This window comes from Drosophila obscura, unplaced genomic scaffold (genome assembly GCF_018151105.1).
Source record: "Drosophila obscura isolate BZ-5 IFL unplaced genomic scaffold, ASM1815110v1 contig_46, whole genome shotgun sequence".
Classification (NCBI taxonomy): Eukaryota; Metazoa; Arthropoda; class Insecta; order Diptera; family Drosophilidae; genus Drosophila; species Drosophila obscura.
This window is the reverse complement of record NW_024542835.1, coordinates 430,577-455,751: the sequence shown is the minus strand read 5'-3', so window position 1 is coordinate 455,751 and position 25,175 is coordinate 430,577. Positions and strand designations below refer to the sequence as shown.

The window sequence follows — 25,175 nt, the reverse complement described above, 5'->3', positions numbered from 1 at the left end:
AAAAATTCTATAGAAATATTATTTTCCGTTTTATTTTGAGGTTTCACATATCTAATGAATGAAATATATGAAATCATTAGAATATTGACCTCATTTTTGGCCGTCGAAAAACTTTGACTTGACCTTAAAAAAAGTATGTTTTCCCGGATATTTTTTTTATACATACTCTTTGAATATTCCTTTACATTTCCACATTTGCACATCGGACCTGTTTGGACCTGTCTACATCGATTACAGTGACGCTAACTCGCACATTGACTTACATTGCAATGTAGGAATTCCGTAGGGATGCCCGTTCTTATTGCAAAAAACTCTCCAAATACAAATGCTGACTATAAAAAGTAGAGTTGTGTAATAAGGTTTCCCAACCCAAACTTGCCCTTTTACTGTTTTGTTACTAAATCAGAATGGACGAACAAAAACTCAATTATTAACGACTCATTGGTTTCAGGCACACACATCAAAAAGTAATTTGTTTGATACAGATATCTGTTATTGTACTTATTTGTGTATATAAAGTTACATATGTACATGGTATTTATATACTTAAATACAAATCAGACACACATGAGGTACTTAATTTGATAATTGTGTGTTTGACATTTAATAAATAATGTTGGTAAAATATTAATCATTATTTAATCGATATGGACCATACATACATTTATATTTATATACTTCTAAATGTTACTTCCAAATATTACAAACAAATTTCGTGTTTCCTATCTTTTATCCAAATGTTGGCTAATGGAATATTAGGATACATATTCAAGCTTCAAAATATATAAGCAATATGGTTTAACGGTGTTTTTTTTTTGTTCTTGTCAGAGGCAAACGTACACATACCACTTTCTTTCATTTATTCGTGTAAAAAACGGGTATTTTCAATGGTAAAAAAATGGGAAATACAGTCGCTTCTGTGTTTAGCGCTTAGCAAAACTTAAAATTTGTTTCATTGTCTTTTATTTAAGATAAAACTAATATTTGTAAGTTATCTAATATATATTAATCGAGAAGGATCTTTGTGAGTCGCTGCTTTGGCCGCGACCCTAGTTTTATACCCGTACTCAGTCAGTATATAAATACGTGATTTTATGATACAAGTAGAATTTTAAAATATTTTAAACTTAAATTTTTTTATACAACGCAGAGAAGGAAACATTTCCGACCCCATAAAGTATATATATTCTTGATCAGCATCAAGAGCCGAGTCGATATAGCCATGTCCGTCTGTCCGTCCGTCCGTCTGTCATACTGACCGTCTTGATGAGCGACCTAGATATGAGAGACTATAAAAGCTAGAGAAACCAAATTTAGTTTCCAGACTCATGTGATATCACACTGCTACAAGTGTATTTCAAAATTTCGCCCCACCCCCACAAAAAACGAAAATCTGTGGCAGGCACATTTTTAAATATACGATAAAACTAAAAACGCAGTATCGTAGAGAATGCCCATATCTACCAGATTGCCGAATCTGAACTAGATCGGATCATAATTATAGCCATAATGACGAAATTAATTTTCTGTTGGTTCCCTCTCCTTCTCCAGCGCTGCTGACGCTACTGATTCTCTTTCTCGCTCGCACACTCTGCCGCGTTCAGTGCGCGACTTTACTTATACCCGTACTCAGTCAGTATTTACATTTTTGAGAATATGATTTTTTTTAATTTTAGAATTTTAAAAAAAATTTTACATTTTACATTTTTTCTACATCTGTTATCTACATCTACATTTACAATGTATATTTTACATCTTACATGTAGATTATAGATGTACCATTCATATTCTACATCTCCTCCGCTAGGGGTTGTTCGCGCACTGAACGCGGCAGAGTGTGCGAGCGAGAAAGAGAATGAGTCTCTGGCAGGGAGTGGCGCAGGAAGCAACTGCAAATTAATTTCTTCATTCTGTCTATAATAAGGATCCGATCTGATCCAGATTCGGCAATCTGGTAGATATGATCATTTTCTACGATACACGGTGGTCGATTCTGCCAATCTGCCAGGCAAAAATTAAAATTTAAAAAAAATATTTTTGTAATTTGGAATAAGTTTTTACTTTTTATGTTTTAATTACAAGAATATAATATAATATTATAAGAAAATAATTTATTTGTTGAATTCAAAATGTTTTAGAATGTTTTATGAATTTTATGAATTATTTATATTAATAAAAAAATTGGTAAACAAATTTACGTCTACCTTAGAGGTCAAATTACTTAATATTTTTTTATTTGCTAACAACTTCACTGAGTTGGTTTTCATCAATTCATTAAGTAAAAACATGGATTCGAATCGCCTAAACATTTTTCCTTGCTCAGTTTCCGTGCGACTTATCGCGAATAGCGTGGTTCTCGACACTACCATTTGCCCAATAAAATGAAATAAATTAAAGTGTAGCGAGTAGTTTCCATTTATTTTAACATAGAAGACCCAAAAAGACTTGTTTCATAAATACAGAAAGATTGAATGCGGTAGTGGACGGATGTCAAAATATCCATTCCACCCAAGCCTCCGTTATGTAAGTAACTAGCAAGAAGAAAATAAAAGAAGAAAATCAAGTGAAGGTTGATATAGATAAAAATAGTATCGAGCAGTGCGTCGGCAATGTAGTCAACCTAATAAAAATGAGTTTGGCTGGTCAATTTGATTTATTTATTTCAATTAATTAACAATTATCTGCAAACTATGAACTATAATAGGAATATACATACTTAAAGAAACGAGAAGGAACGTGTGAGTCGCTTCTAAAAACGCGACTCTACTTATACCCGTACTCAGTCAGTATTTACATTTTTGAGAATATGATTTTTATTAATTTTAGATTTAAAAACAAATTTTTAATTTTACATTTTTTTGCTACATTTGTTATCTACATCTACATATATTATTTATATTCTACATCTAACATGTAGATTATACATGTACCATTTAGATTCTACATCTCCTCCGCTAGGGGTTGCTCCCGCACTGAACGCGGCTGAGTGTGCGAGCGAGAAGGAAAATGAGTTGTTTGGTCGTTGGCAGGAGGCGGCAGGGGAAGCAACTGAAAATTAATTTCTTCATTCTGGCTATAATTATGATCCGATCTAATTCAGATTCACCAGTCTGGTAGATATGGTCATTCTCTACGATACTGCTTATCTTTAAAAATGTGCCTGCCACAGATTTTCGTCCTTTGTGGTGGCGGAAGGGGGCGGGGCGAAATTTTGAAATACACTTGTAGCAGTGGGGGATATCACATGAGTCTGGAAACCAAATTTGGTTGCCCTAGCTCTTATAGTCTCTGAGATCTAGGCGCTCATCGAGACAGACAGACAGACAGACATGTTCAACGAGAAGAAACGTGTGAGTCGCTTCTGGGGACGCGACTCTACTTATACCCGTACTCAGTCAGTATATACATTTTTGAGCATGATTTTTTAGAATTTTAGAATTAAAAAAAAAATTTTACATTTTACATTTTTTTGCTACATTTGTTATCTACATCTCATCTACAATGTCTATTCTACATCTAACATGTAGATTGTACATGTACCATTTAGATTCTACATCTCCTCCGCTAAGGGTTGCTCGCGCACTGAACGCGGCAGAGTGTGCGAGCGAGAAGGAAAATGAGTTGCGTTGTCTGGAACGGGAGGAGGAGGGGAAGCAACTGAAAATGAATTTCTTCATTCTGGCTATAATTATGATCCGATCTAATTCAGATTCGGCAATCTGGTAGATATGGGCATTTTCTACGATACTGCGCTTTTAGTTTTATCGTATCTTTAAAACTGTGCCTGCCACAGATTTTCGTTCTTTGTGTGGGCGGAAGGGGGCGGGGCGAAATTTTGAAATACACTTGTAGCAGTGTGATATCACATGAGTCTGGAAACCAAATTTGGTTTCTCTAGCTCTTATAGTCTCTGAGATCCAGGCGCTCATCAAGACGGACAGACGGACAGACGGACGGACAGACGGACATGGCTATATAGACTCGGCTATTGATGCTGATCAAGAATATATATACTTTATGGGGTCGGAAACGTTTCCTTCTCTGCGTTGCACACATCCACTTTTACCACAAATCTAATATACCCCTTAACTCTTTTTTGAGTACGGGTATAAAAACAGTAGGTTAGACGAACACCACTTATTTAATTCATCAAGGTCAAGTTGAACGCGAGTGTGCGAGTACTAATCGGAATACGAAAAACAGATTTTGACGGCATCAGCATACATTAATGTAACTGAGTGCAAAATAACTTGAGGTAAGTCATTCACAAACAGATTGAACAGCAGCAGACATAAATGGATTCCTTGAGTAACACCTGAGGTTACAAGCACGACATTTGACAAAACATTAGAGAACACAACACGCTGTGTGCGGCTTGACAGATACAACGATATCCAATTTATTTGGAGGAAAACCTAACTGAGAGAGAGTTTATGGATCAGAAAAGTATGATTAACAGAATCAAAAGCTTTGCTGAAATCAGTAAAAATTACGGCAGCTTTCAAACAGCTTTGAAAGCCTCGGTTGATTAGAGACGAGAAGTCTATAAGGTTAGTCGATGTTGATCGATGACTAAGAAAACCATGTTGCGACGGGGATATTGAACTACGACATGCGTGTTGCAATTGACGATAGCAATAGCAGAAAGTTTAGCAATACCGCGGTAGTTTTCAACGTTACATCTAGACCCTTTTTTGTGAAGAGGAATAAGGTAGGATTCCTGCAGAGAAATAGATGTCAATCGATGACAATCATTCAAAAACAGCGCTTTCTTCAAATAAGGGAAGAACTACGTTGTTAACATGAGGAAGATGGTAGGGATAAGGGGTGGATGAGTCGTAGGTATGAGATGAATACGTCGATTGAAAGAAGGCGGCAAATAAATTTTAAGTACCTTGAGCTGACGTTTCTGTTTTATCCAGTAAATGAAGAGAAGGGAGGAACGCGTTAGACTTACGTTTTGAGTTGACGAACGAAAATATTTTTTTGGGATCAGTACGGAAATTTGTACTACATTGGGAAAGATAAAGGTTATAACATTGACTATTGACAGTAAGAAATTTAGAGCGAACATACGAGTATTGAGCAAAGTCAGAAAAAGAACCAGTTCTCTGGTACTTTTTATATAGCCGGGATTTTTTATTTTTTAGGTAGGACAGATACTTGGAGAACCAGGGAGGTTTTGAGGATACCTGAACGGTAACTTTAGGAACATAGGTGTTGAGAGCAGAGTTTAACGTGTCATAAAACGAGTTGACTATTACGTTTATATCTGATAACGACTGAAGAAAGGACCAATCAATTTGCAAAAAATGTAAACTTAAATCGGTAAAATTCGTTTTACGAAAACACTTTATTCGATTTGTTGAAGGTATAATGGAATTAAATATAAAATGTAAGTTTACCGGGCTTTTCTGGTGTGTGGATAGCAAAGCAAAGCGATCGTGTGCGTAAAATCAAAATTTACTTAAGAAAAACAAAAAGAAAAATAATTTCTTTGGAAAAAAAGATTTGTTTAAGAAAACAAAAAGCTAATAATCCAGCCCAGAGTTTAAGCCGCGGGACCCCGGATAGGAAGACTTGACTTGTCCCACCAGACCACATTGCGATCTGATTACTGTAGGCATAATTTAGCCTTTTTTCCTCTTGACTCTTTCTTCGTGCTTTTGAGTTTTGCATTTTAAGTCATGCCTTTACCCTCTACCCTCTTCCCTTCTTGACACTTCTCTTTTGCGGTTCAATAAACTTTTAATTTTCGATAATTCTGGTGGGAGCATCAAATAACATCTTCTCTAAGAGCTAGAGAAACCAAATTTGGTTTCCAGACTCATGTGATATCACACTGCTACAAGTGTATTTCAAAATTTCGCCCACCCCCTTCCGCCCCCACAAAGGACGAAAATCTGTGGCAGGCACATTTTTAAAGATACGATAAAACTAAGAATCGTAGAGAATGCCCATATCTACCGGACTGGTGAATCTGAACTAGATCGGATCATAATTATAGCCAGAATGAAGAAATTAATTTTCTGTTGGTTCCCTCTCCTTCTCCAGCGCTGCTGACGCTACTGATTCTTTTTCTCGCTCGCACACTCTGCCGCGTTCAGTGCGCGACTCTACTTATACCCGTACTCAGTCAGTATTTACATTTTTGAGAATATGATTTTTAAAATTTTAGAATTAAAAAAAAAATTTTTTTTGCTACATCTGCTATCTACATCTACATATGTATATTATGTATATTCTACAGCTAACATGTAGATTATACATGTACCATTTAGATTCTACATCTCCTCCGCTAGGGGTTGCTCCCGCACTGAACGCGGCAGAGTGTGCGAGCGAGAAGGAAAATGAGTTGTTTGGTCGTAGGCAGGAGGCGGCAGGGGAAGCAACTGAAAATTAATTTCTTCATTCTGGCTATAATTATGATCCGATCTAATTCAGATTCACCAGTCTGGTAGATATGGTCATTCTCTACGATACTGCGTATTTTTAAAAATGTGCCTGCCACAGATTTTCGTCCTTTGTGGTGGCGGAAGGGGGCGGTCGAAATTTTGAAATACACTTGTAGCAGTGGGATATCACATGAGTCTGGAAACCAAATTTGGTTGCCCTAGCTCTTATAGTCTCTGAGATCTAGGCGCTCATCGAGACAGACAGACAGACGGACAGACATGGATATATCGACTCGGCTATTGATGCTGATCAAGAATATATATACTTTATGGGGTCGGAAACGTTTCCTTCTCTGCGTTACACACATCCACTTTTACCACATATCTAATATACCCCTTAACTTTTTTGAGTACGGGTATAAAAATATAATAGATTAGGAAAAGAAAGGTTTTAAAAATTTTCTAGGTTAAGGTGATGGTAAACGTTAAGTACAATCGTATCAAGGCATATTTCGGGAGATATTGTATTGTAAAAGGAATTGTAATTATTGCAAAGAACACGGAAATGTTCCTGCTGCGCGAAGTTATATCTGCAGAAGGGTAAACGGATAGGTCGGAAAGTTCGGGTTGGTCTAGAAGGAACTGTAAATTGTATCTGTCCCAACAGAGTTTGGGAGTCCACAAGCCCGAGAATGAGCTTGTGAATGAATAATACGCCATTGCAAATTCTGCGAGGCAACCATACTGCCAGAGTCCCAGTTCAGATTCCTAAGGGCAAAATTAAAAATTGTTTTTCAACAGATTCAATTTGAATTTGTTGCTTTTTGTATTGAGGGCTCCATACACAGGAACAGTACTCCAATATCGGGCGTACCAATGAGACGTACAGTGATTTTGTTATATACGGGTCGTCAAACTCTTTTGACCAACGCTTAATGAACGCTAAAACTCCCTTAGCTTTGTTCACCGTTAAAGCAACTGTTACAGTTAACGCAGCAGGAAGCTACTAACCGAATCATTAGTCGAGTAGATGGAGGGTATGATCGAGATCCATGCACGCGTTGCTGCCGGTCTCATGGTTAGTCGGGTAGAGTGGGGGTGGGGTAGGGAGAGATCGCGTCAAGGGCTCGTGCATAATAATGATAATAAATATTATTCAGACGGAAGAACTAAATAGAACGGACAGATTTGGTCAGATTCAACAACAGTCGAAGTCGAGCTGGAGTTGCTTGCGGTGTTGTTGCAACTCGTGATGCCCACCCTTCCTTGATCACACCGGTCCTGAATACGCGGATATGTTGATCGTGATCCCTATAACAATGCTCTACGTTAGCTAGCTAATGTCATCTCGGCGCCACATGATCCTTAAATACGGCACAATTAACTGGAATTCCTTATAAACAGTTTATTTAATTATTGTTCCTTAAAGCTTTCATAGCTGCTAAACTGGCCTAGGTATTGACTACTACTATGATCAAACTGATATATATATATATAGGTGTGCAAATAAGCTGAACAGTAAGGGTATAATAAGATGAAGAGGTGCGTATCAATATACTTGTTAAAGGCTTACACTAGGGTAATAAACAAAGAGAATATAATTAGCAAATTGAGTAATCATAATCATAATCGAATTAATCATAATGAGGTAAGAAACTAGAAAACTATTCGGAAGATGGTTCCGATGGAATACAAAAACTTCGAGAGCGCAATGCCTCTTTTAGGTGCACATTAATTGTCTGTTGGGTAATCACCCATATATTCGCTTGTCGTGAGTTACAGCGTGAACGAAAATTACCACGGCTTGCGAAAGAGCAGAGCAAAGAAAATAATCGAATACTTGGCATAGCGTTTTGATTCACGATTCAACTACTACACATACAGTATACGCTTACAATCAATCACTCACAGTAGGTTTAATCCATCGATGAAAGCACTTCCATAGGATTTCTGCAGGTGGCTGTAAACTTTCAGAATTCAGTGAATTAGCACGACAACGTTTAGGCAAAAGTATTGGTTTTCTCCACTCTTTCTTTACCAAATTTTCCTTCCTTACTTAATGCACAAACAAAAGGAATCATAACACTAAAAATTCTTAGAGACGGCTTATTCAAAGTCTCAATGAATTGACGCTATTCACTTTGCTTTCGTTTAAAATAAGTCACTAATAAAAAGAAACACTGCCTTAGCAAGAAAACTAGTGGTCCGACTAAACGGAAGATCCACTGGCAAACGGTGATCGGCACGGCTCTGCAACTCTCTCGCTCTCTCCTTTTTCTGCTACTGTCCGTACGCTGGCTGCTGGAGAGCGTGGGTGTGAGGACGATTGTAGATATGGCTCGTCTAGAAAAGTCTCTGCATGATGTTCGAGGCAGCGTACGAGGAGTCGACGCACAAGCTGTATGGATCTATGTATACGTAGACCGCTGCTGCAACGTTCGTATTCCCAGCTAGATGTGTCGGTGTAGGTGCGAAAGCGTTACACTTTGGGTACGTTGGATACAGTTCCCCGTAGAAGTATGCGCCCAGAGAGTGGAAGCTCAAGTCCGCAGCACTATACAACGCCCATATGTGGCGCGGCAATGCCACCTGGCAGTATCTACTGTACTGCGTATGATACTTCGTACGGTACTATGCAAAGTACTTTATACGGTACTACATACGGCCAACCCTGCAAATAGTTTTGAAACCGAAGTAAATTTCCAGTGGCCGCTGGTGGTATATAAGTAAACTCACCCCAATGGGATCGGCCTTATGATAAATAACGTTGAATTGGTTTTTCTCGGGTCGTGTGGATGTCGGAATCGATCTGGGATCGTAACACGCGGTATTATAATGGTAGACCACAGACGACCACACTGCACTGAATTTAACAGACGTCCGTCTGGGATCGCAAGCTCAAAAGAAAAGAACGACATGGGCAACTCTCCATCCGCTCGAGCTCTTTTTTGTTTTCTTATTCACCACGCATTGACACTTGGCTCTGTTAAGCGAATGTCATTTTAACACTGGCTCAACTGCCCGCGCAAGGTGCATTTAACGAGAGGGGGAACTGTGTGACGTTTGATATACAATATATTTTGTTGAGACAGGTGCCACTACACAACATGGCTGTTAAAGGATTGCTTATGATCAAACAGGACTCCTAGGTCATTTGATGTGGAAATTCGATCCAGAGCTTGTAGTCGTAGAGAGTAGGAAACCAAATGTGGAGCACGGCGGTGAAACGTCATAAGTTTGCACTTAGAGAGGTTCAAAAACAGTAGGTTAGACGAACACCACTTATTCGAGTACTAATCGGAATACGAAAAACAGATTTTGACGTCATCAGCATACATTAATCTAACTGAGTGCAAAATAACTTGAGGTAAGTCATTCACAAACAGATTGAACAGCAGCAGACATAAATGACTTCCTTGAGTAACACCTGAGGTTAGGTTAGGTTAGGTTGAGGCGGCTGTCGGGATCGTCAGAAACCCGACACATCTAGGCCGGTTTCCTTATGAAGCCTGCGATCCATCTGGGACTGATTTTAGACATGTCCGAAATGTCAATTAGGAAAGGTGCGCCCAAGTATTGAAGTCTCCTTCTACTGAGAGTTAGACAGGTGCAGAAAAGATGATCCACAGTCTCCTCCTCGTCCTCATCTCTACAGCTCCGACAGAAGTCGTTATAGGGGGCACCCAGCCTGTTTGCATGGGTGCCTATTAGCCAATGTCCCGTAAGGGAGCGTATGACTGAGCTGCACCTGCTCCTACTGAGTTTGCAAAGCTCATCGGTGCGCTTCCTAGTAATGTTAGGCCATGTTTGCCGAGTTATGCGACATAGTGGCACTTTTTGCCATCTGTCATTTATTAGTTGACTAAAATGTTCTTTTATTTTGAGCTTGCAGGTGGCCATTGGCATACAAATATCCTCCTTATCATGGAGAAGGGGGATTGTTGTACCAGCTCTGGCCAGCTCGTCTGCTATACAGTTGCCTTCAATGTCCTGGTGGCCCGGGACCCATATTAGGCTGATGACAAACTGATAAGCCATCTCATGGAGAGATTTGCGACAGTTTGCCACGGTAGCCGAGCTTGTTGTTATCGCATTCAGCGATTTGATCGCAGCTTGGCTATCACTATAGATATAGATATTGGAAGACACTGCAGTGATCTGGGAGCCTGAAAGAGTGTCTTATGTTAAGCTGCTCGGAGTAGATTCCTCCTCCGACCTTGTTGTCCAGCTTTGAGCCATCAGTGAAGATTCGAATGGCTCCCTTTGGACCAGGTGGTCCCTCAAGCCAGTTGTTTCTGTGAGGGATGATTGTTTCGAAGGGGGTATCTGTATACTCCCTCGGAACGCAGTAGTCCGTTTTTGTGGGGACGATTTTGTTTCCATTTAGGATGGACGCATGACCGGTGTGATGTGACACCCATTGGTCAGAGTCTCTAAGACGGATTGCTGCCATTTCTGCCTGCTCCTTACCTGCAAGGTCAAGGCTCTGCAGGCATAGTATAGCATTTAGCGCATCCGTTGGTGTTGTGCTCAAAGCTCCACTGATGCATAGGGCTGCAGTACGCTGCACCTTGCCTAGTTGTTTAGTGATGGTCCCCTTCGATAGGGCAGGCCACCACACTGCGACTCCGTAGAGCAGTATTGGTCTTACTATTGGCTAGGTGAGATCCATTGGACTATTTTTGGGTTCATGCCCCATTTTAGCCCAATGGCCTTCTTGCAAGTGTAGAGGGCTATCGTAGCCTTCTTCACTCTGTCTTTGATGCTCAGGTTCCAGCTAAGCTTTTTATCAATTACCAACCCTAAGTAACTGGCACTGTCGCTGAAGGAGAGCCTGCATCCGTTTAGTATTGGCGGGTTGAGGGACGGGATTTTGTATTTGGTTGTAAACAACACAAGTTCCGTCTTAGAGGGATTGACTCCCAGTCCACGCGACTCTGTCCATTCTGACAGTCGCGCGAGCTTTGCGGTCATTAGATCGCAAAGTGTTTGAAGGAATTTTTCCGAGAAGATAATAGCAACGTCGTCCGCGTATGCTTCCACTTTGCAGCCCTCCCCTTCCAGGTCACACAGAGTCTTGTTGACTGCTATGTTTCATAGAAGGGGAGACAGGACACCACCTTGCGGGGTGCCTCTGTTGACATACCTTGACTGAGTGGACGAACCCATTGATGAAGTCACCGTCCTGCATGTGAGCAATTGATCAATGAGCATCACCATGTGACGATCCACCCCCAGGTCAGTCAGGGCCTCCGTGATAGCCTCTGGTATGACGTTGTTAAAAGCACCCTCGATATCTAGGAAAGCTATTAAGGAGTATTCTTTGACGTGTAGGGATTTCTCTACCGTCGAGATTACTTCATGGAGTGCAGTTTCCGTGGATTTTCCTTTTCGGTAGTCATGTTGTGCGCCTGACAGCCATTGAGGATTTATAGTTGTCCTCAGCTGCAGCCCGACTAGTCTCTCAAAGGTTTTGAGAAGAAAGGACGATGGACTTATTGGTCTGAAGTCTTTTGGGGGTGTGTGTGAGGGTTTCCCTGCTTTGGGGATAAAGACTACTTTAGCCTTTAGCCAAGCGCGGGGGAGTTTTCCCACTGTCAGTATCTTCCTGAAGATACTTTGCAGCCAGTTGATGGCCATGACCCCGGCTTTTTGTAACTGAGCCGGAATGACTTGGTCTGGACCAGGCGATTTGAAGGATTTAAAGCTGTTTACTGCCCAGCTAATATTCCGTTTTGTGAGGATGTGCTCCATCGAGGTTTCCGGGTCTTCACTTGGGGTGTCTGCCGGCTCGATGGTCGTGCACCCAGGGAAATAAGTATCGAGTAGAATATGTAGGGAGTCCTCACTAGAGTTTGTCCACGTACCATCCATTCTCTTGAGATAGGATTTTTGACAGGATCTTGTGTAGCATTGCGGCTTCTGACGTGTCTTCAATTTCGGAGCAAAATTGTTGCCAAGAGGCCCTTTTTGCTCTCCTAGTTTCTTTTTTGTATAGGGCTAGTTTACTTTTGTAATTTTCCCAGTGCGCTTCCTCGTTGCTGCTTTTGGCTCTGTTAAAGAGAGTCCTGCAGTCTTTGCGGAGCGTATCTATTTGTTTAGACCAGTGTTCCGCAAACTTTTTGTGTTCACGGTACAACTATCAAATCCAGAAATTTTGAAGGTACACCAAAGAAAAAAGAAGAAATGTTTATTTAATTTTTATGTATTTCTAGAATCAATATACCAATACATATTTAATTTACATATAATTTACATGTTCAGTGAGAAATGTGAGCCTGTTTAACTGAGCACAGGCGATCAAAATTTGGAGCAATCGTAGATAGGGCTGCTCGATTCTCCTCAGTTATCGTTCTCAGGCGTTCTCTTTTTTTCGATTTGATTGTAGTGAGAGTTGAAAATCCAAGTTCGCATAAGTACGTTGTGGGAAATGGTAATATAGTCGCAACAGCCCGTTTTGAAAGCAGTGGATACTCATTTTTTATATACAGCCAGAAATGTGCTGAGTCAATTTCAGAAAATTTTAATTTTATTGTTCGATCATTCTTTAACTCCATGAATTCTTCCTGCTCCTTTATCGGTAAGTGTCCAAGGTTAATGATATCCGAGAATGGATTTCGTACCCAGTCCATAGGTTGCAGGTCACACTTTGGAAAGTAACAATTCATTTTTTTAGCTAATAGCTCCAAGTGCTTCCCTATCAAAGCCTGCACTTTTTTTTTCTGAATCGGCAGCCATGACATTTGGAAACATTTCCATTGACAGCGTGGCTGATCCATAGCACCAATTTAGCGCGAAAGCTTTCAATTTTGTCCGAAGACGTTAAAATATTGGAGTTTCTGCCTTGCATTTTTCTGTTCAGCTCATTTAAATGAGTGATATGTACGACAGATATTCAAGTTCGGCCACCCATTCTTCTTTTTTAAACACAGAAACATAATCGGAACCCTGGGCCTCTAAAAACGCCTGGGTCTCATTTTTAAGCTCGTAAATCCGAGATAGAACTTTTCCCCGAGAAAGCCATCGTGCTTCTGTAAAAAATAGAAGTCACCGATGATCTGCTCCCATTTCCTGACAGACTGCATTAAACAGACGAGAGTTCAGCGGTCGCGACTTGATGTAATTGAAAATTTTAACAACTTCTTGTAGGACAGACAACAATTCATCAGGCAAAGACTTTGTCATCAGTGCTTACCTGTGCCAAAACAATGTAAATTTTTCCACCTCCCAAACATTTTGGAACTGGGCATGAATCGTCTCCGCAATAAATAAAGCCATAGCTGACATAGCTCTCATCATATTTGCGATAAACAATCTTAGGTTTTTTTTTCGTTGACTCTGCTTCTTCTGGCAATATATTAGTTTCACTTGACAAACTTGCGGTACGTTTAACACATTTTTCCATTATAAAATATTATTATTGGCAATTTATTTGTTATTGAAAAGTCTATTACGATTAATATGAGACTAAATCCACCCCTTTTGCTCGCACGAGTTCAAAACTGAGTAAAAATCTGGAAAAATATTTAGAATTCGCTTGCATGTTTGAGCACGCAAAGAACCTGCAAGTACATGCATATGTGTGTGTACTTGTGCATAGCACAAGTTTTCCGAGCCGAAAACATAATATGTTAATGCCTTTTCTTCTTTTGAGAAAAAGCTTTTGCGATTGCTTGGTTGGAAAGTACAATAATTATCTTCTCTGTATTAATCTTAATATTTAATTTCTTAGTAGTATGTATTTATTTAAATATTAAATAACAGTGTAAATACCAAAAGTATTTTCGTGCCCCAACCTTAGTTTCGGTAATCAAAATATCAGGCAGCTCGTTTGCTGAGCACACATACATACATGCATACTTATGCATGCTTGGATACGTATGTATTTCAAATATCATTACTTATTGACATGAATACCCTAATAAAAATTGTTCTTATTTAAAGTCATGTTCTTCATATAATTTTTATTCAAAATAAACTGTTAGTTACTATTCGTACAAGAGTTGTGATTAACTGGTTAAATAATAAATTAACTATATTCTCTGTATTCCTATTTAATATTTTGACCGATGACCACGGTACACCAGTGTGCCGCGGCACACGCTTTCCGGAACACTGGTTTAGACCACAATGGGGGTTTCTTTTTCCCTCTTGGTTTGGTTGAGGGGCAAGCTGCCACGAAGGGCATTTTGGTGCTAGGGGGGGGGAGTAATTCCTCCATTTTTGCACTATATATATCCCAGTTGGCTTTCCTGGGGTTAATATAGTTAGTAGGTTTGGTGCTTTCAGGCGATAGGACTGTCTCGATGTACCTGTGGTCGAAGAAGGAGTGGTCCTGTAGGACGACACCAGGTTCAGGCGTGTCCCCTGTAGCTCTAGGCTAGCCGCCGTGTTGTCGCCATTGCTAAAATTGTGGAGCAGAAAGATATTTAGGTGCTTTCTTGCTATTATGCAGTTTCTAATTTTACCTTCAGTTTGGGCTACAATCAGCTTGTAGTCCTTCGTCGCTAGTCCACAGACCTTGCCTCCTACCACCCAAGGCTCTTGGATTAGGACTATGACCCCTCCGCTCGCGACTAAGCGGAGTATTACGGCAGCGGATGCTGCTTTACAGTGGTGGAGATTTATCTGCAGAAGCCTCAGAGACTTCATTAGAGTTGTTCTCCACCATTGTTATGTCGGCGTCAGAGTCGTCGAGAATTTCTTCCCGACACAACGCCTCAAAATCGAGCATCAGCTCCGTCTCCGAGGAGTAGCTCTCCAGGGCCGGCTCCGGGTCTACGTCGGGTGCCTCGATCTCCGAGGCAACGTCCCGCTCAACTGGGTTGTTGACAGGGCGCGCCTCGGCCGCTGCATCCGACTTGTAGACCTTCATGGTCACCGAGCTGAACCCGAAGTTGAGCTCTCCCTTGGCTGCCTCGATCGGGGCTAGTGACTCCTTATTTAGGATTATCTCTGCCGGGTTAATGGGGTCTTTCGATGCCTCCACTTTGACCACCTTCCAGTCTGAGGTTGGCAGTGTTGGGTTGCATCTCTGCAACATCCTGAGGATCCGCTCGAGCTCCTTAAAAGTGGCCGGCACCCATATACGAGCCCTTGGTCTACTGTGCACCTCGCTCCAGTCCACAGCGACGAGCTTCGCCCCAGCGTAGACTTCTCCGATTTGCGCCACCGCAGCTTTGTATAGCTTCACGGAGCGCTCATCTTCGCAGGCTACCACTTTGATGCTTCCCTGGAACCATCCCATGTCCCATCCCATGTCCCATCCCATCCCATGAGGTGGCCCAGGATCCTTCTCGAGAAGCTCGAAGCAGCGGTTGGCCAGTGCCGCTTCCACCCTCTACCATTGGCTTCTAGGTACTACGCCTATCAGCGTCCTCTCCTTGGCAATCTGCGCGAAAGATACGTTCGGTAGCACTCTGGAGGGCTTCGCGGCAGGTCCGGGCGTCTCCTGCGAACGCTACCTTTTCGGTTGTGCAGCCACCTTCTGTGGCTCCACACTGAAGTTGGGCAGCACCGCCGAGGCCCATTCCACCTTTTTCAGCCAGTCTGCTGTTGGACTGACTTCTTTGCTGTCGTTCTACCGACGGAGTATGTGCCCAGCACTCCTCTTTTCGGCATAGCTGAATTTTTTGGCTTGAACACTGGTTGATGGCAAGCCATCACCCGCAGCTTCACCGGAAGGTTGGGCAGCCGCAATATTGCTTCCAGCTGAAGCACACCGGCACTGGCATTCTGTCGATTTCCAATGCGGGCGCCAACACCAATGGATCCCAGTTCTTCGTTTGCACCGTGAAGACCGCTTGGTTGGACAACAAGCATGTTGTCTTTGGCGAGGTGGTTGAGGGCTTGGACATTGTCAAGGAGATTGAATCTTTTGGCTCTCAGTCCGGCAAGACCTCCAAGAAGATCATGGTGGCTAACTGTGGTTAGCTTTCCACCCATCCCAGATTTGGGATGGTTCATACCCGCGTCTTCCACCGTGCAGGTCTTTTCTGCATCTGAGCGGATCGGACCAGGCCTTTGGACCGCTGCCTTCTCCCGCTTGGGATTTTTCCCAGCCGGCATTTGGGGAGTGCCTTTCTCGTTTTTGTTTTCGTTTTTGTATTTGTATTTCTCCATATGATTCCCACGAGCTGCAGAGAAGGGGAACGGTCCACCCCGGCAGAGCCCAACTTTACCCGGGTAAGGCATGTTGGGGCTGGGATGTAGGTAGGTAATGTGTAGGGATGGGAGTGTGTGAGCTACTTAATGAGAGACGGCACCACAAGCGCATCGTCAGTGTTGCTGCGTCGCGAACACCCGCTGGCTGTCCGGGACTGCTTATTTCGGTACTCTCCCTCAGAGCCAACTTAGTTGCTTCTCTTTGGGATGCCCGCTTATTCGCAGCTGACCTACCCACTAGGGTAGGCCGATCGCCATCCGCAGCCTGCGACCCGTCCGGTGGCCTCAGCTGGGCCCCCTCTGAGCCACCTCAAAGCCCAATAGGATCATCGGACACGCCTGAGATTACAAGCACGACATTGGACAAAACATTAGAGAACACAACACGCTGTGTGCGGCTTGACAGATACGACGATATCCAATTTACTTGGAGGAAAACCTAACTGAGAGAATTTATGGATCAGAAAAGTATGATTAACAGAATCAAAAGCTTTGCTGAAATCAGTAAAAATTACGTCAGCTTTCAAGCAGCTTTGAAAGCCTCGGTTGATTAGAGACGAGAAGTCTATAAGGTTAGTCGATGTTGATCGATGACTAAGAAAACCATGTTGCGACGGGGATATTGAACTACGACATGCGTTTTGCAATTGACGATAGCAATAGCAGAAAGTTTAGCAATACCGCGGTAGTTTTCAACGTTAGATCTAGACCCTTTTTTGTGAAGAGGAATAAGGTAGGATTCCTGCAGAGAAACAGATGTCAATCGATGACAATCCTTCAAAATCAGCGCTTTCTTCAAATAAGGGAAGAACTACGTTGTTAACATGAGGAAGATGGTAGGGATAAGGGGTGGATGAGTCGTAAGTATGAGATGAATACGTCGATTGAAAGAAGGCGGCAAATAAATTTTAAGTACCTTGAGCTGACGTTTCTGTTTTATCCAGTAAATGAAGAGAAGGGAGGAACGCGTTAGACTTACGTTTTGAGTTGACGAACGAAAATATTTTTTTGGGATCAGTACGGAAATTTGTACTACATTGGGAAAGATAAAGGTTATAACATTGACTATTGACAGTAAGAAATTTAGAGCGAACATACGAGTATTGAGCAAAGTCAGATATAGAACCAGTTCTCTGGTACTTTTTATATAGCCAGGATTTTTTATTTTTTAGGTAGGACAGATACTTGGAGAACCAGGGAGGTTTTGAGGATACCTGAACGGTAACTTCAGGTGTTGAGAGCAGAGTTTAACGTGTCATAAAACGAGTTGACTATTCCGTTTATATCTGATAACGACTGAAGAAAGGACCAATCAATTTGCAAAAAATGTAAACTTAAATCGGTGAAATTCGTTTTACGAAAACACTTTATTCGATTTGTTGAAGGTATAATGGAATTAAATTTAAAATGCAAGTTTACCGGTCTTTTCTGGTGTGTGTGTAAAAGTTGAGCTCTCCCTTGGCTGCCTCGATCGGGGCTAGTGACTCCTTATTTAGGATTATCTCTGCCGGGTTAATGGGGTCTTTCGATGCCTCCACTTTGACCACCTTCCAGTCTGAGGTTGGCAGTGTTGGGTTGCATCTCTGCAACATCCTGAGGATCCGCTCGAGCTCCTTAAAAGTGGCCGGCACCCATATACGAGCCCTTGGTCTACTGTGCACCTCGCTCCAGTCCACAGCGACGAGCTTCGCCCCAGCGTAGACTTCTCCGATTTGCGCCACCGCAGCTTTGTATAGCTTCACGGAGCGCTCATCTTCGCAGGCTACCACTTTGATGCTTCCCTGGAACCATCCCATGTCCCATCCCATCCCATGAGGTGGCCCAGGATCCTTCTCGAGAAGCTCGAAGCAGCGGTTGGCCAGTGCCGCTTCCACCCTCTACCATTGGCTTCTAGGTACTACGCCTATCAGCGTCCTCTCCTTGGCAATCTGCGCGAAAGATACGTTCGGTAGCACTCTGGAGGGCTTCGCGGCAGGTCCGGGCGTCTCCTGCGAACGCTACATTTTCGGTTGTGCAGCCACCTTCTGTGGCTCCACACTGAAGTTGGGCAGCACCGCCGAGGCCCATTCCACCTTTTTCAGCCAGTCTGCTGTTGGACTGACTTCTTTGCTGTCGTTCTACCGACGGAGTATGTGCCCAGCACTCCTCTTTTCGGCATAGCTGAATTTTTTGGCTTGAACACTGGTTGATGGCAAGCCATCACCCGCAGCTTCACCGGAAGGTTGGGCAGCCGCAATATTGCTTCCAGCTGAAGCACACCGGCACTGGCATTCTGTCGATTTCCAATGCGGGCGCCAACACCAATGGATCCCAGTTCTTCGTTTGCACCGTGAAGACCGCTTGGTTGGACAACAAGCATGTTGTCTTTGGCGAGGTGGTTGAGGGCTTGGACATTGTCAAGGAGATTGAATCTTTTGGCTCTCAGTCCGGCAAGACCTCCAAGAAGATCATGGTGGCTAACTGTGGTTAGCTTTCCACCCATCCCAGATTTGGGATGGTTCATACCCGCGTCTTCCACCGTGCAGGTCTTTTCTGCATCTGAGCGGATCGGACCAGGCCTTTGGACCGCTGCCTTCTCCCGCTTGGGATTTTTCCCAGCCGGCATTTGGGGAGTGCCTTTCTCGTTTTTGTTTTCGTTTTTGTATTTGTATTTCTCCATATGATTCCCACGAGCTGCAGAGAAGGGGAACGGTCCACCCCAGCAGAGCCCAACTTTACCCGGGTAAGGCATGTTGGGGCTGGGATGTAGGTAGGTAATGTGTAGGGATGGGAGTGTGTGAGCTACTTAATGAGAGACGGCACCACAAGCGCATCGTCAGTGTTGCTGCGTCGCGAACACCCGCTGGCTGTCCGGGACTGCTTATTTCGGTACTCTCCCTCAGAGCCAACTTAGTTGCTTCTCTTTGGGATGCCCGCTTATTCGCAGCTGACCTACCCACTAGGGTAGGCCGATCGCCATCCGCAGCCTGCGACCCGTCCGGTGGCCTCAGCTGGGCCCCCTCTGAGCCACCTCAAAGCCCAATAGGATCATCGGACACGCCTGAGATTACAAGCACGACATTTGACAAAACATTAGAGAACACAACACGCTGTGTGCGGCTTGACAGATACGACGATATCCAATTTACTTGGAGGAAAACCTAACTGAGAGAATTTATGGATCAGAAAAGTATGATTAACAGAATCAAAAGCTTTGCTGAAATCAGTAAAAATTACGTCAGCTTTCAAGCAGCTTTGAAAGCCTCGGTTGATTAGAGACGAGAAGTCTATAAGGTTAGTCGATGTTGATCGATGACTAAGAAAACCATGTTGCGACGGGGATATTGAACTACGACATGCGTTTTGCAATTGACGATAGCAATAGCAGAAAGTTTAGCAATACCGCGGTAGTTTTCAACGTTAGATCTAGACCCTTTTTTGTGAAGAGGAATAAGGTAGGATTCCTGCAGAGAAACAGATGTCAATCGATGAAAATCCTTCAAAAACAGCGCTTTCTTCAAATAAGGGAAGAACTACGTTGTTAACATGAGGAAGATGGTAGGGATAAGGGGTGGATGAGTCGTAAGTATGAGATGAATACGTCGATTGAAAGAAGGCGGCAAATAAATTTTAAGTACCTTGAGCTGACGTTTCTGTTTTATCCAGTAAATGAAGAGAAGGGAGGAACGCGTTAGACTTACGTTTTGAGTTGACGAACGAAAATATTTTTTTGGGATCAGTACGGAAATTTGTACTACATTGGGAAAGATAAAGGTTATAACATTGACTATTGACAGTAAGAAATTTAGAGCGAACATACGAGTATTGAGCAAAGTCAGATATAGAACCAGTTCTCTGGTACTTTTTATATAGCCAGGATTTTTTATTTTTTAGGTAGGACAGATACTTGGAGAACCAGGGAGGTTTTGAGGATACCTGAACGGTAACTTCAGGTGTTGAGAGCAGAGTTTAACGTGTCATAAAACGAGTTGACTATTCCGTTTATATCTGATAACGACTAAAGAAAGGACCAATCAATTTGCAAAAAATGTAAACTTAAATCGGTGAAATTCGTTTTACGAAAACACTTTATTCGATTTGTTGAAGGTATAATGGAATTAAATTTAAAATGCAAGTTTACCGGTCTTTTCTGGTGTGTGTGTAAAATCAAAATTTAATTAAGAAAAACAAAAAGAAAAATAATTTCTTTGGAAAAAAAGATTTGTTTAAGAAAACAAAAAGCTAATAATCCAGCCCAGAGTTTAAGCCGCGGGACCCCGGATAGGAAGACTTGACTTGTCCCACCAGACCACATTGCGATCTGATTACTGTAGGCATAATTTAGCCTTTTTTCCTCTTGACTCTTTCTTCGTGCTTTTGAGTTTTGCATTTTGAGTCTTGCCTTTACCCTCTTACCCTCTTCCCCTCTTGCCACTTCTCTTTTGCGGTTCAACAAACTTTTAATTTTCGATACTTCTGGTGGGAGCATCAAATATCGGTTCGTTAGCGGAAATCATTGGCCGAAAAGGAACAATCTAAAAAGCAGGTCGCTGTAGCCAACGGTATAGACTGTGGGTTGTTGATTCCAAAAACAGCACTACACAAATATGTATATAGATAACACTATAAAAGAAATGTTAAGTTCTGAAACGATTTACCACTAATACATATAAGCACAGGACAAAAAAATATATTTTTTATTAAATACATACAACTATGATCAATATAAATAGTTATTTAAATAAAATTCGCACACATTTAAGTTTCACTTAGCTTAACCAAATGCAATAAAATGGCGACAAAATGTACTTAGGTATGAACAGAAAAGTTTCGTGGGATTTACTGGGTCGGAAACGGTTTTTCTCTGCATTACACACATCCACTTTTACCACAAATCTAACAAACCCCTTAAGTCTTGGAGTACGGGTAAGCAAATTTGAACCAAATATGGGTACTGTTTCGAGGAGGATATCAAAGTATATCACCTTGACACAAATATATATGAAAACGAGAAATTGGCTTTCTATATATGTTGTACGTTTTAATTATGTTTGTGGTCGGAGCTGCACTACTTCCCTCTGAGCTCAGAAACTGCAGCAGCAGCCAAAAGCTCAGCAAGAGCGCAAGATTTGTGGTAAAAGTGGGTGTGTGTAACGCAGAGAAGGAAACGTTTCCGACCCCATAAAGTATATATATTCTTGATCAGCATCAATAGCCGAGACGATATAGCCATGTCTGTCTGTCTTTTGATGAGCGCCTAGATCTCAGAGACTATAAGAGCTAGGGCAACCAAATTTGGCTTCCATTACGCCATTACCATATAACTGGGAGTGTAGCCGGGTTGATAAAAAACTTCGGCTCCAAATGAAGTCAATGAAAACAGCCATTGTATTTTTCAGTGTTCGCTAGAATATGTCGTGGAATAGAATAGAATATGTTCTGGTGTCTCGCCCTGTATCCAGAGCTAGAGAAGTATATGCGTCAAGCTGGCTTTCCACTTGAGATGGGAGCACCACTGCGAGTATTTTACTTTGCGGCTACAAATTTTCTGGCTTGGTGGATGCGTTTGGTGGAAAACATAATTTTGTCTCAGACGGCTATGAACAATAACACTACCCGACACAATTTTTCATCAAGGAACAAGAGGAACTTTTTCTTAAAGATTTAGGGCTTAGAAATGGTTTGAGGAATTATTGAAAATGATTGGAAATATAAAGCATTGAAATGCAAAAATTACGATTTTTATGCGGTATTTTTTACGAAATTAAGATTCAGGAAAAGTCGAAAAAAAATTATATCCTGTGTTCTCTATTTTTTTGTGTATAGGTGCATTAATTAGGCGTCGTTTAAGGTATTGTTTATTAAAATCTATGGAGAAACTTTGGAGCTAAAATTCGTTAACCAAACCTAAAAAATGAAAAAAAAAAAATTAATAAAAAATACCCTTTCGAAGGTTGCGGGCCCAACTGCCAAAGCAAACGAAAAAGGGTTGTACATTTGGTACAAGTGGGTCAAAATGTCGAACCACAATCGAATGATCGGAGCCAGCAACCAACGGAGGCTTACAGCAAATTGCCTTCACTATGTCGCCGACAAAAGGCCATAGTAGAGTCCATAAAACGCATTCTGAGACAATTCTCAGAGGCGGGAGGACGTACATCAAGTGATTTGATAAAATCACTATGGACTCAAGCACAAGAAGTCCATTTTACTATCCACGAGGAATATGATAACCCAGAAGAAGGAGGATACAACATGGAAGCCTACCTGACCCTGGAAAAAGAGGTTCAAAGAGCATTGGCAAAACCAGCCACATCAAACAATAATGACGTGCAGCTTCCACGGATCAACATTCCCAAGTCTGATGGGGACATACTAAAATGGTCCCAGTTCTATGACCTGTTTTCATGTATGATACATGAAACAAACATGCCCACAGTTCGGACGATGTGGTATCTAAAAACAACCGTAACTGGAGAGGCAGAAAGATTGATCCGACATATCGATCTAAAGGAAGAAAATTATTTGAGCGCCTGGGAAATTTTGATTGAACCGCTTCCTAAATTATAACACAGTTAATGACGACTCCAAGTCATTAAAAGAGTTGTACGTTACAACTATCGAATCCCTGGCATCACTAAAGGGATTGGGCATCAATATATCCACATGGGATCTAATATTGATTACTGTCATCAAAAATAAGCTGGATGTCACTAACAGAGCCTTGTACGAGCAATCATTGGGAAGCTCAAAGGAAATACAGGCCTTGGACACAATGCTTCAGTTCCTAGCACAAAGAGTTCGAGTTCTAGGAACAGGCAAAAAGACGCAAATGTCAAGGAAAGAGCCAAAAGGCACAACATGTGCAACAGTAAACACTGGATAATCGAAGACGCCTCTCTGCTCATTCTTCAAGAAGGCAAGCCATTGGCTCTACGGATGCGATGAGTTTCGCTCCAAATCACCATCAGAACGACTAAATTGGGTACAAAAGCAGAAATTGTGTGTCAACTGTTTTAAAACAAGCCACAAAACAAATGCATGCCCAGGTCGGACATGTTTCAAGTGCGACAAAAAACACAATACACTGCTGCACTTGGGCATACCATCGGGCGTAAGTACAGAACCAAGAGCACCGACTGTTGGCGCAGCAAGTAACAATAATTACAACCTGTTAGCTACAGCAAAAGTAGCAGTAGAAGCAAACAATGGACAGAGAGCCAATTTCAGAGCCTTGCTAGATTCAGGATCACAGATCAACCTGATCTCTGAACGAATGGCATCAATGTTGTCAGTAAAACTTAATGATACAAAAATACGCATCGAAGGAATTGGAGGTCAGTCAAAGACCAGCAGAGCACGAGTAAATGTTCTAGTAAAATCGCTTCCCGGCGGATTTACGCAAAGAATGAAGCGTACTACCTCAGATAATTGCTGATCAACCAGCGCAGGCACTCGATGAAATGAACTTGAACATACCAAACAATTGCCCACTGGCAGATCCGGATTTCTATAAACCGGGAAAGGTCGACATGCTCATCGGAGCAGAACCCTATTATTCGCTACTACTCCCAGACCAAAAACAGCCAAAGTCAGGAGGTCCGTTGCTGCAAAATACAAAATTGGGATGGATTGTGGCAGGAAAAATCAGGTCTGCACACAAGTCCGCATCCATTTGTGCAATTGGACTCAACGAGCTAATGGAAAAATTCTGGACTCTGGACAACTTAGAGACGGAAAAAAAACCACGCACGCCAATCGAAGCACATTGCGAAGCTCACTTTATAGAGAACTTACAAACAGCATCGGATGGCAGGTTGATAGTAAAACTCCCATTTTCCGAACACTCTTCAGCCCTGGGGGGGTCTTTGGAAACTGCAACAAAACGATTACTGGCATTAGAGCGACGGATTTCACCAGACACCTGGAAAGGCTATGTGGAATTTATGAATGAATATGAAGGACTTGGACACATGAAGATGGTCCCAGCAACTCAAGTGCCGGAGGGACACTACTTCATACCACACCACTGTGTACTCAAACCTGAGAGCACCAGCACAAAGTTACGGGTCGTGTTTGATGCATCATGTAAATCAACTAGCGGAAAGGCTCTAAACGACATTCTGCATGCCGGACCCACAGTTCAGAGTGAACTTATGTCCATTCTACTACGTTTTCGTATACATAAGTACGTATTCACAGCGGACATTGAGAAAATGTACCGACAAGTGTGGATAAATCCAGAGGATCAGTTTCATCAGATGATAGTCTGGAAAAACAATCCATCTGAAGATATCAGGTACTATCGCTTAAAAACAGTCACATATGGGACCACATCTGCTCCATTCCTGGCAACGAAATGTCTGGATCATTTGGCAACTCGGAGCCAAAACAGATTACCTATTGGATTAGCTGCATTGAAGAACGATTTCTATGTGGACGACTGTCTTACTGGCGCGGATACCATTCAGGAAGCGATACAAGTTCAACAAGAACTTAATAAAATATTGCTACCGTTCGGCCTTAAACTTCGCAAATGGTGCTCCAACAACGACCAGCTCTTGCAAGGAATCCCTAAAGAGGACATTGTCAACGACGTCAAACTAGGTGAAACATTAGAGCAATACAGCGTGAAAA

The 25,175-nt window shown here is 42.0% G+C and overlaps 1 protein-coding gene and 1 pseudogene across 1 annotated transcript; one reads left to right on the top strand and one right to left on the bottom strand.

The window, feature by feature from the left end:
• Positions 1-9,881: 9,881 nt before the first annotated feature.
• Positions 9,882-11,822, bottom strand: LOC121404893 (annotated as a pseudogene).
• A 2,642-nt stretch (positions 11,823-14,464) lies between these two features.
• LOC121404892 (peptidyl-prolyl cis-trans isomerase-like) lies at positions 14,465-19,029 on the top strand. The gene is made up of 3 exons (XM_041595289.1): positions 14,465-14,473; positions 16,107-16,310; positions 18,808-19,029. The coding sequence occupies exons 1-3, from the start codon at positions 14,465-14,467 to the stop codon at positions 19,027-19,029; spliced, it is 435 nt and encodes a 144-aa protein (XP_041451223.1).
• The last annotated feature ends 6,146 nt before the right edge of the window (positions 19,030-25,175 follow it).

What these genes read in the sequence shown, in the direction of transcription:
- LOC121404892 (XM_041595289.1), top strand. An exon ending in AGACCTCCAAGAAGATCATG is followed by an intron (nt 16,311 to 18,807) that starts GTGGCTAACTGT and finishes TATTGCTTCCAG; the next exon opens with CTGAAGCACACCGGCACTGG.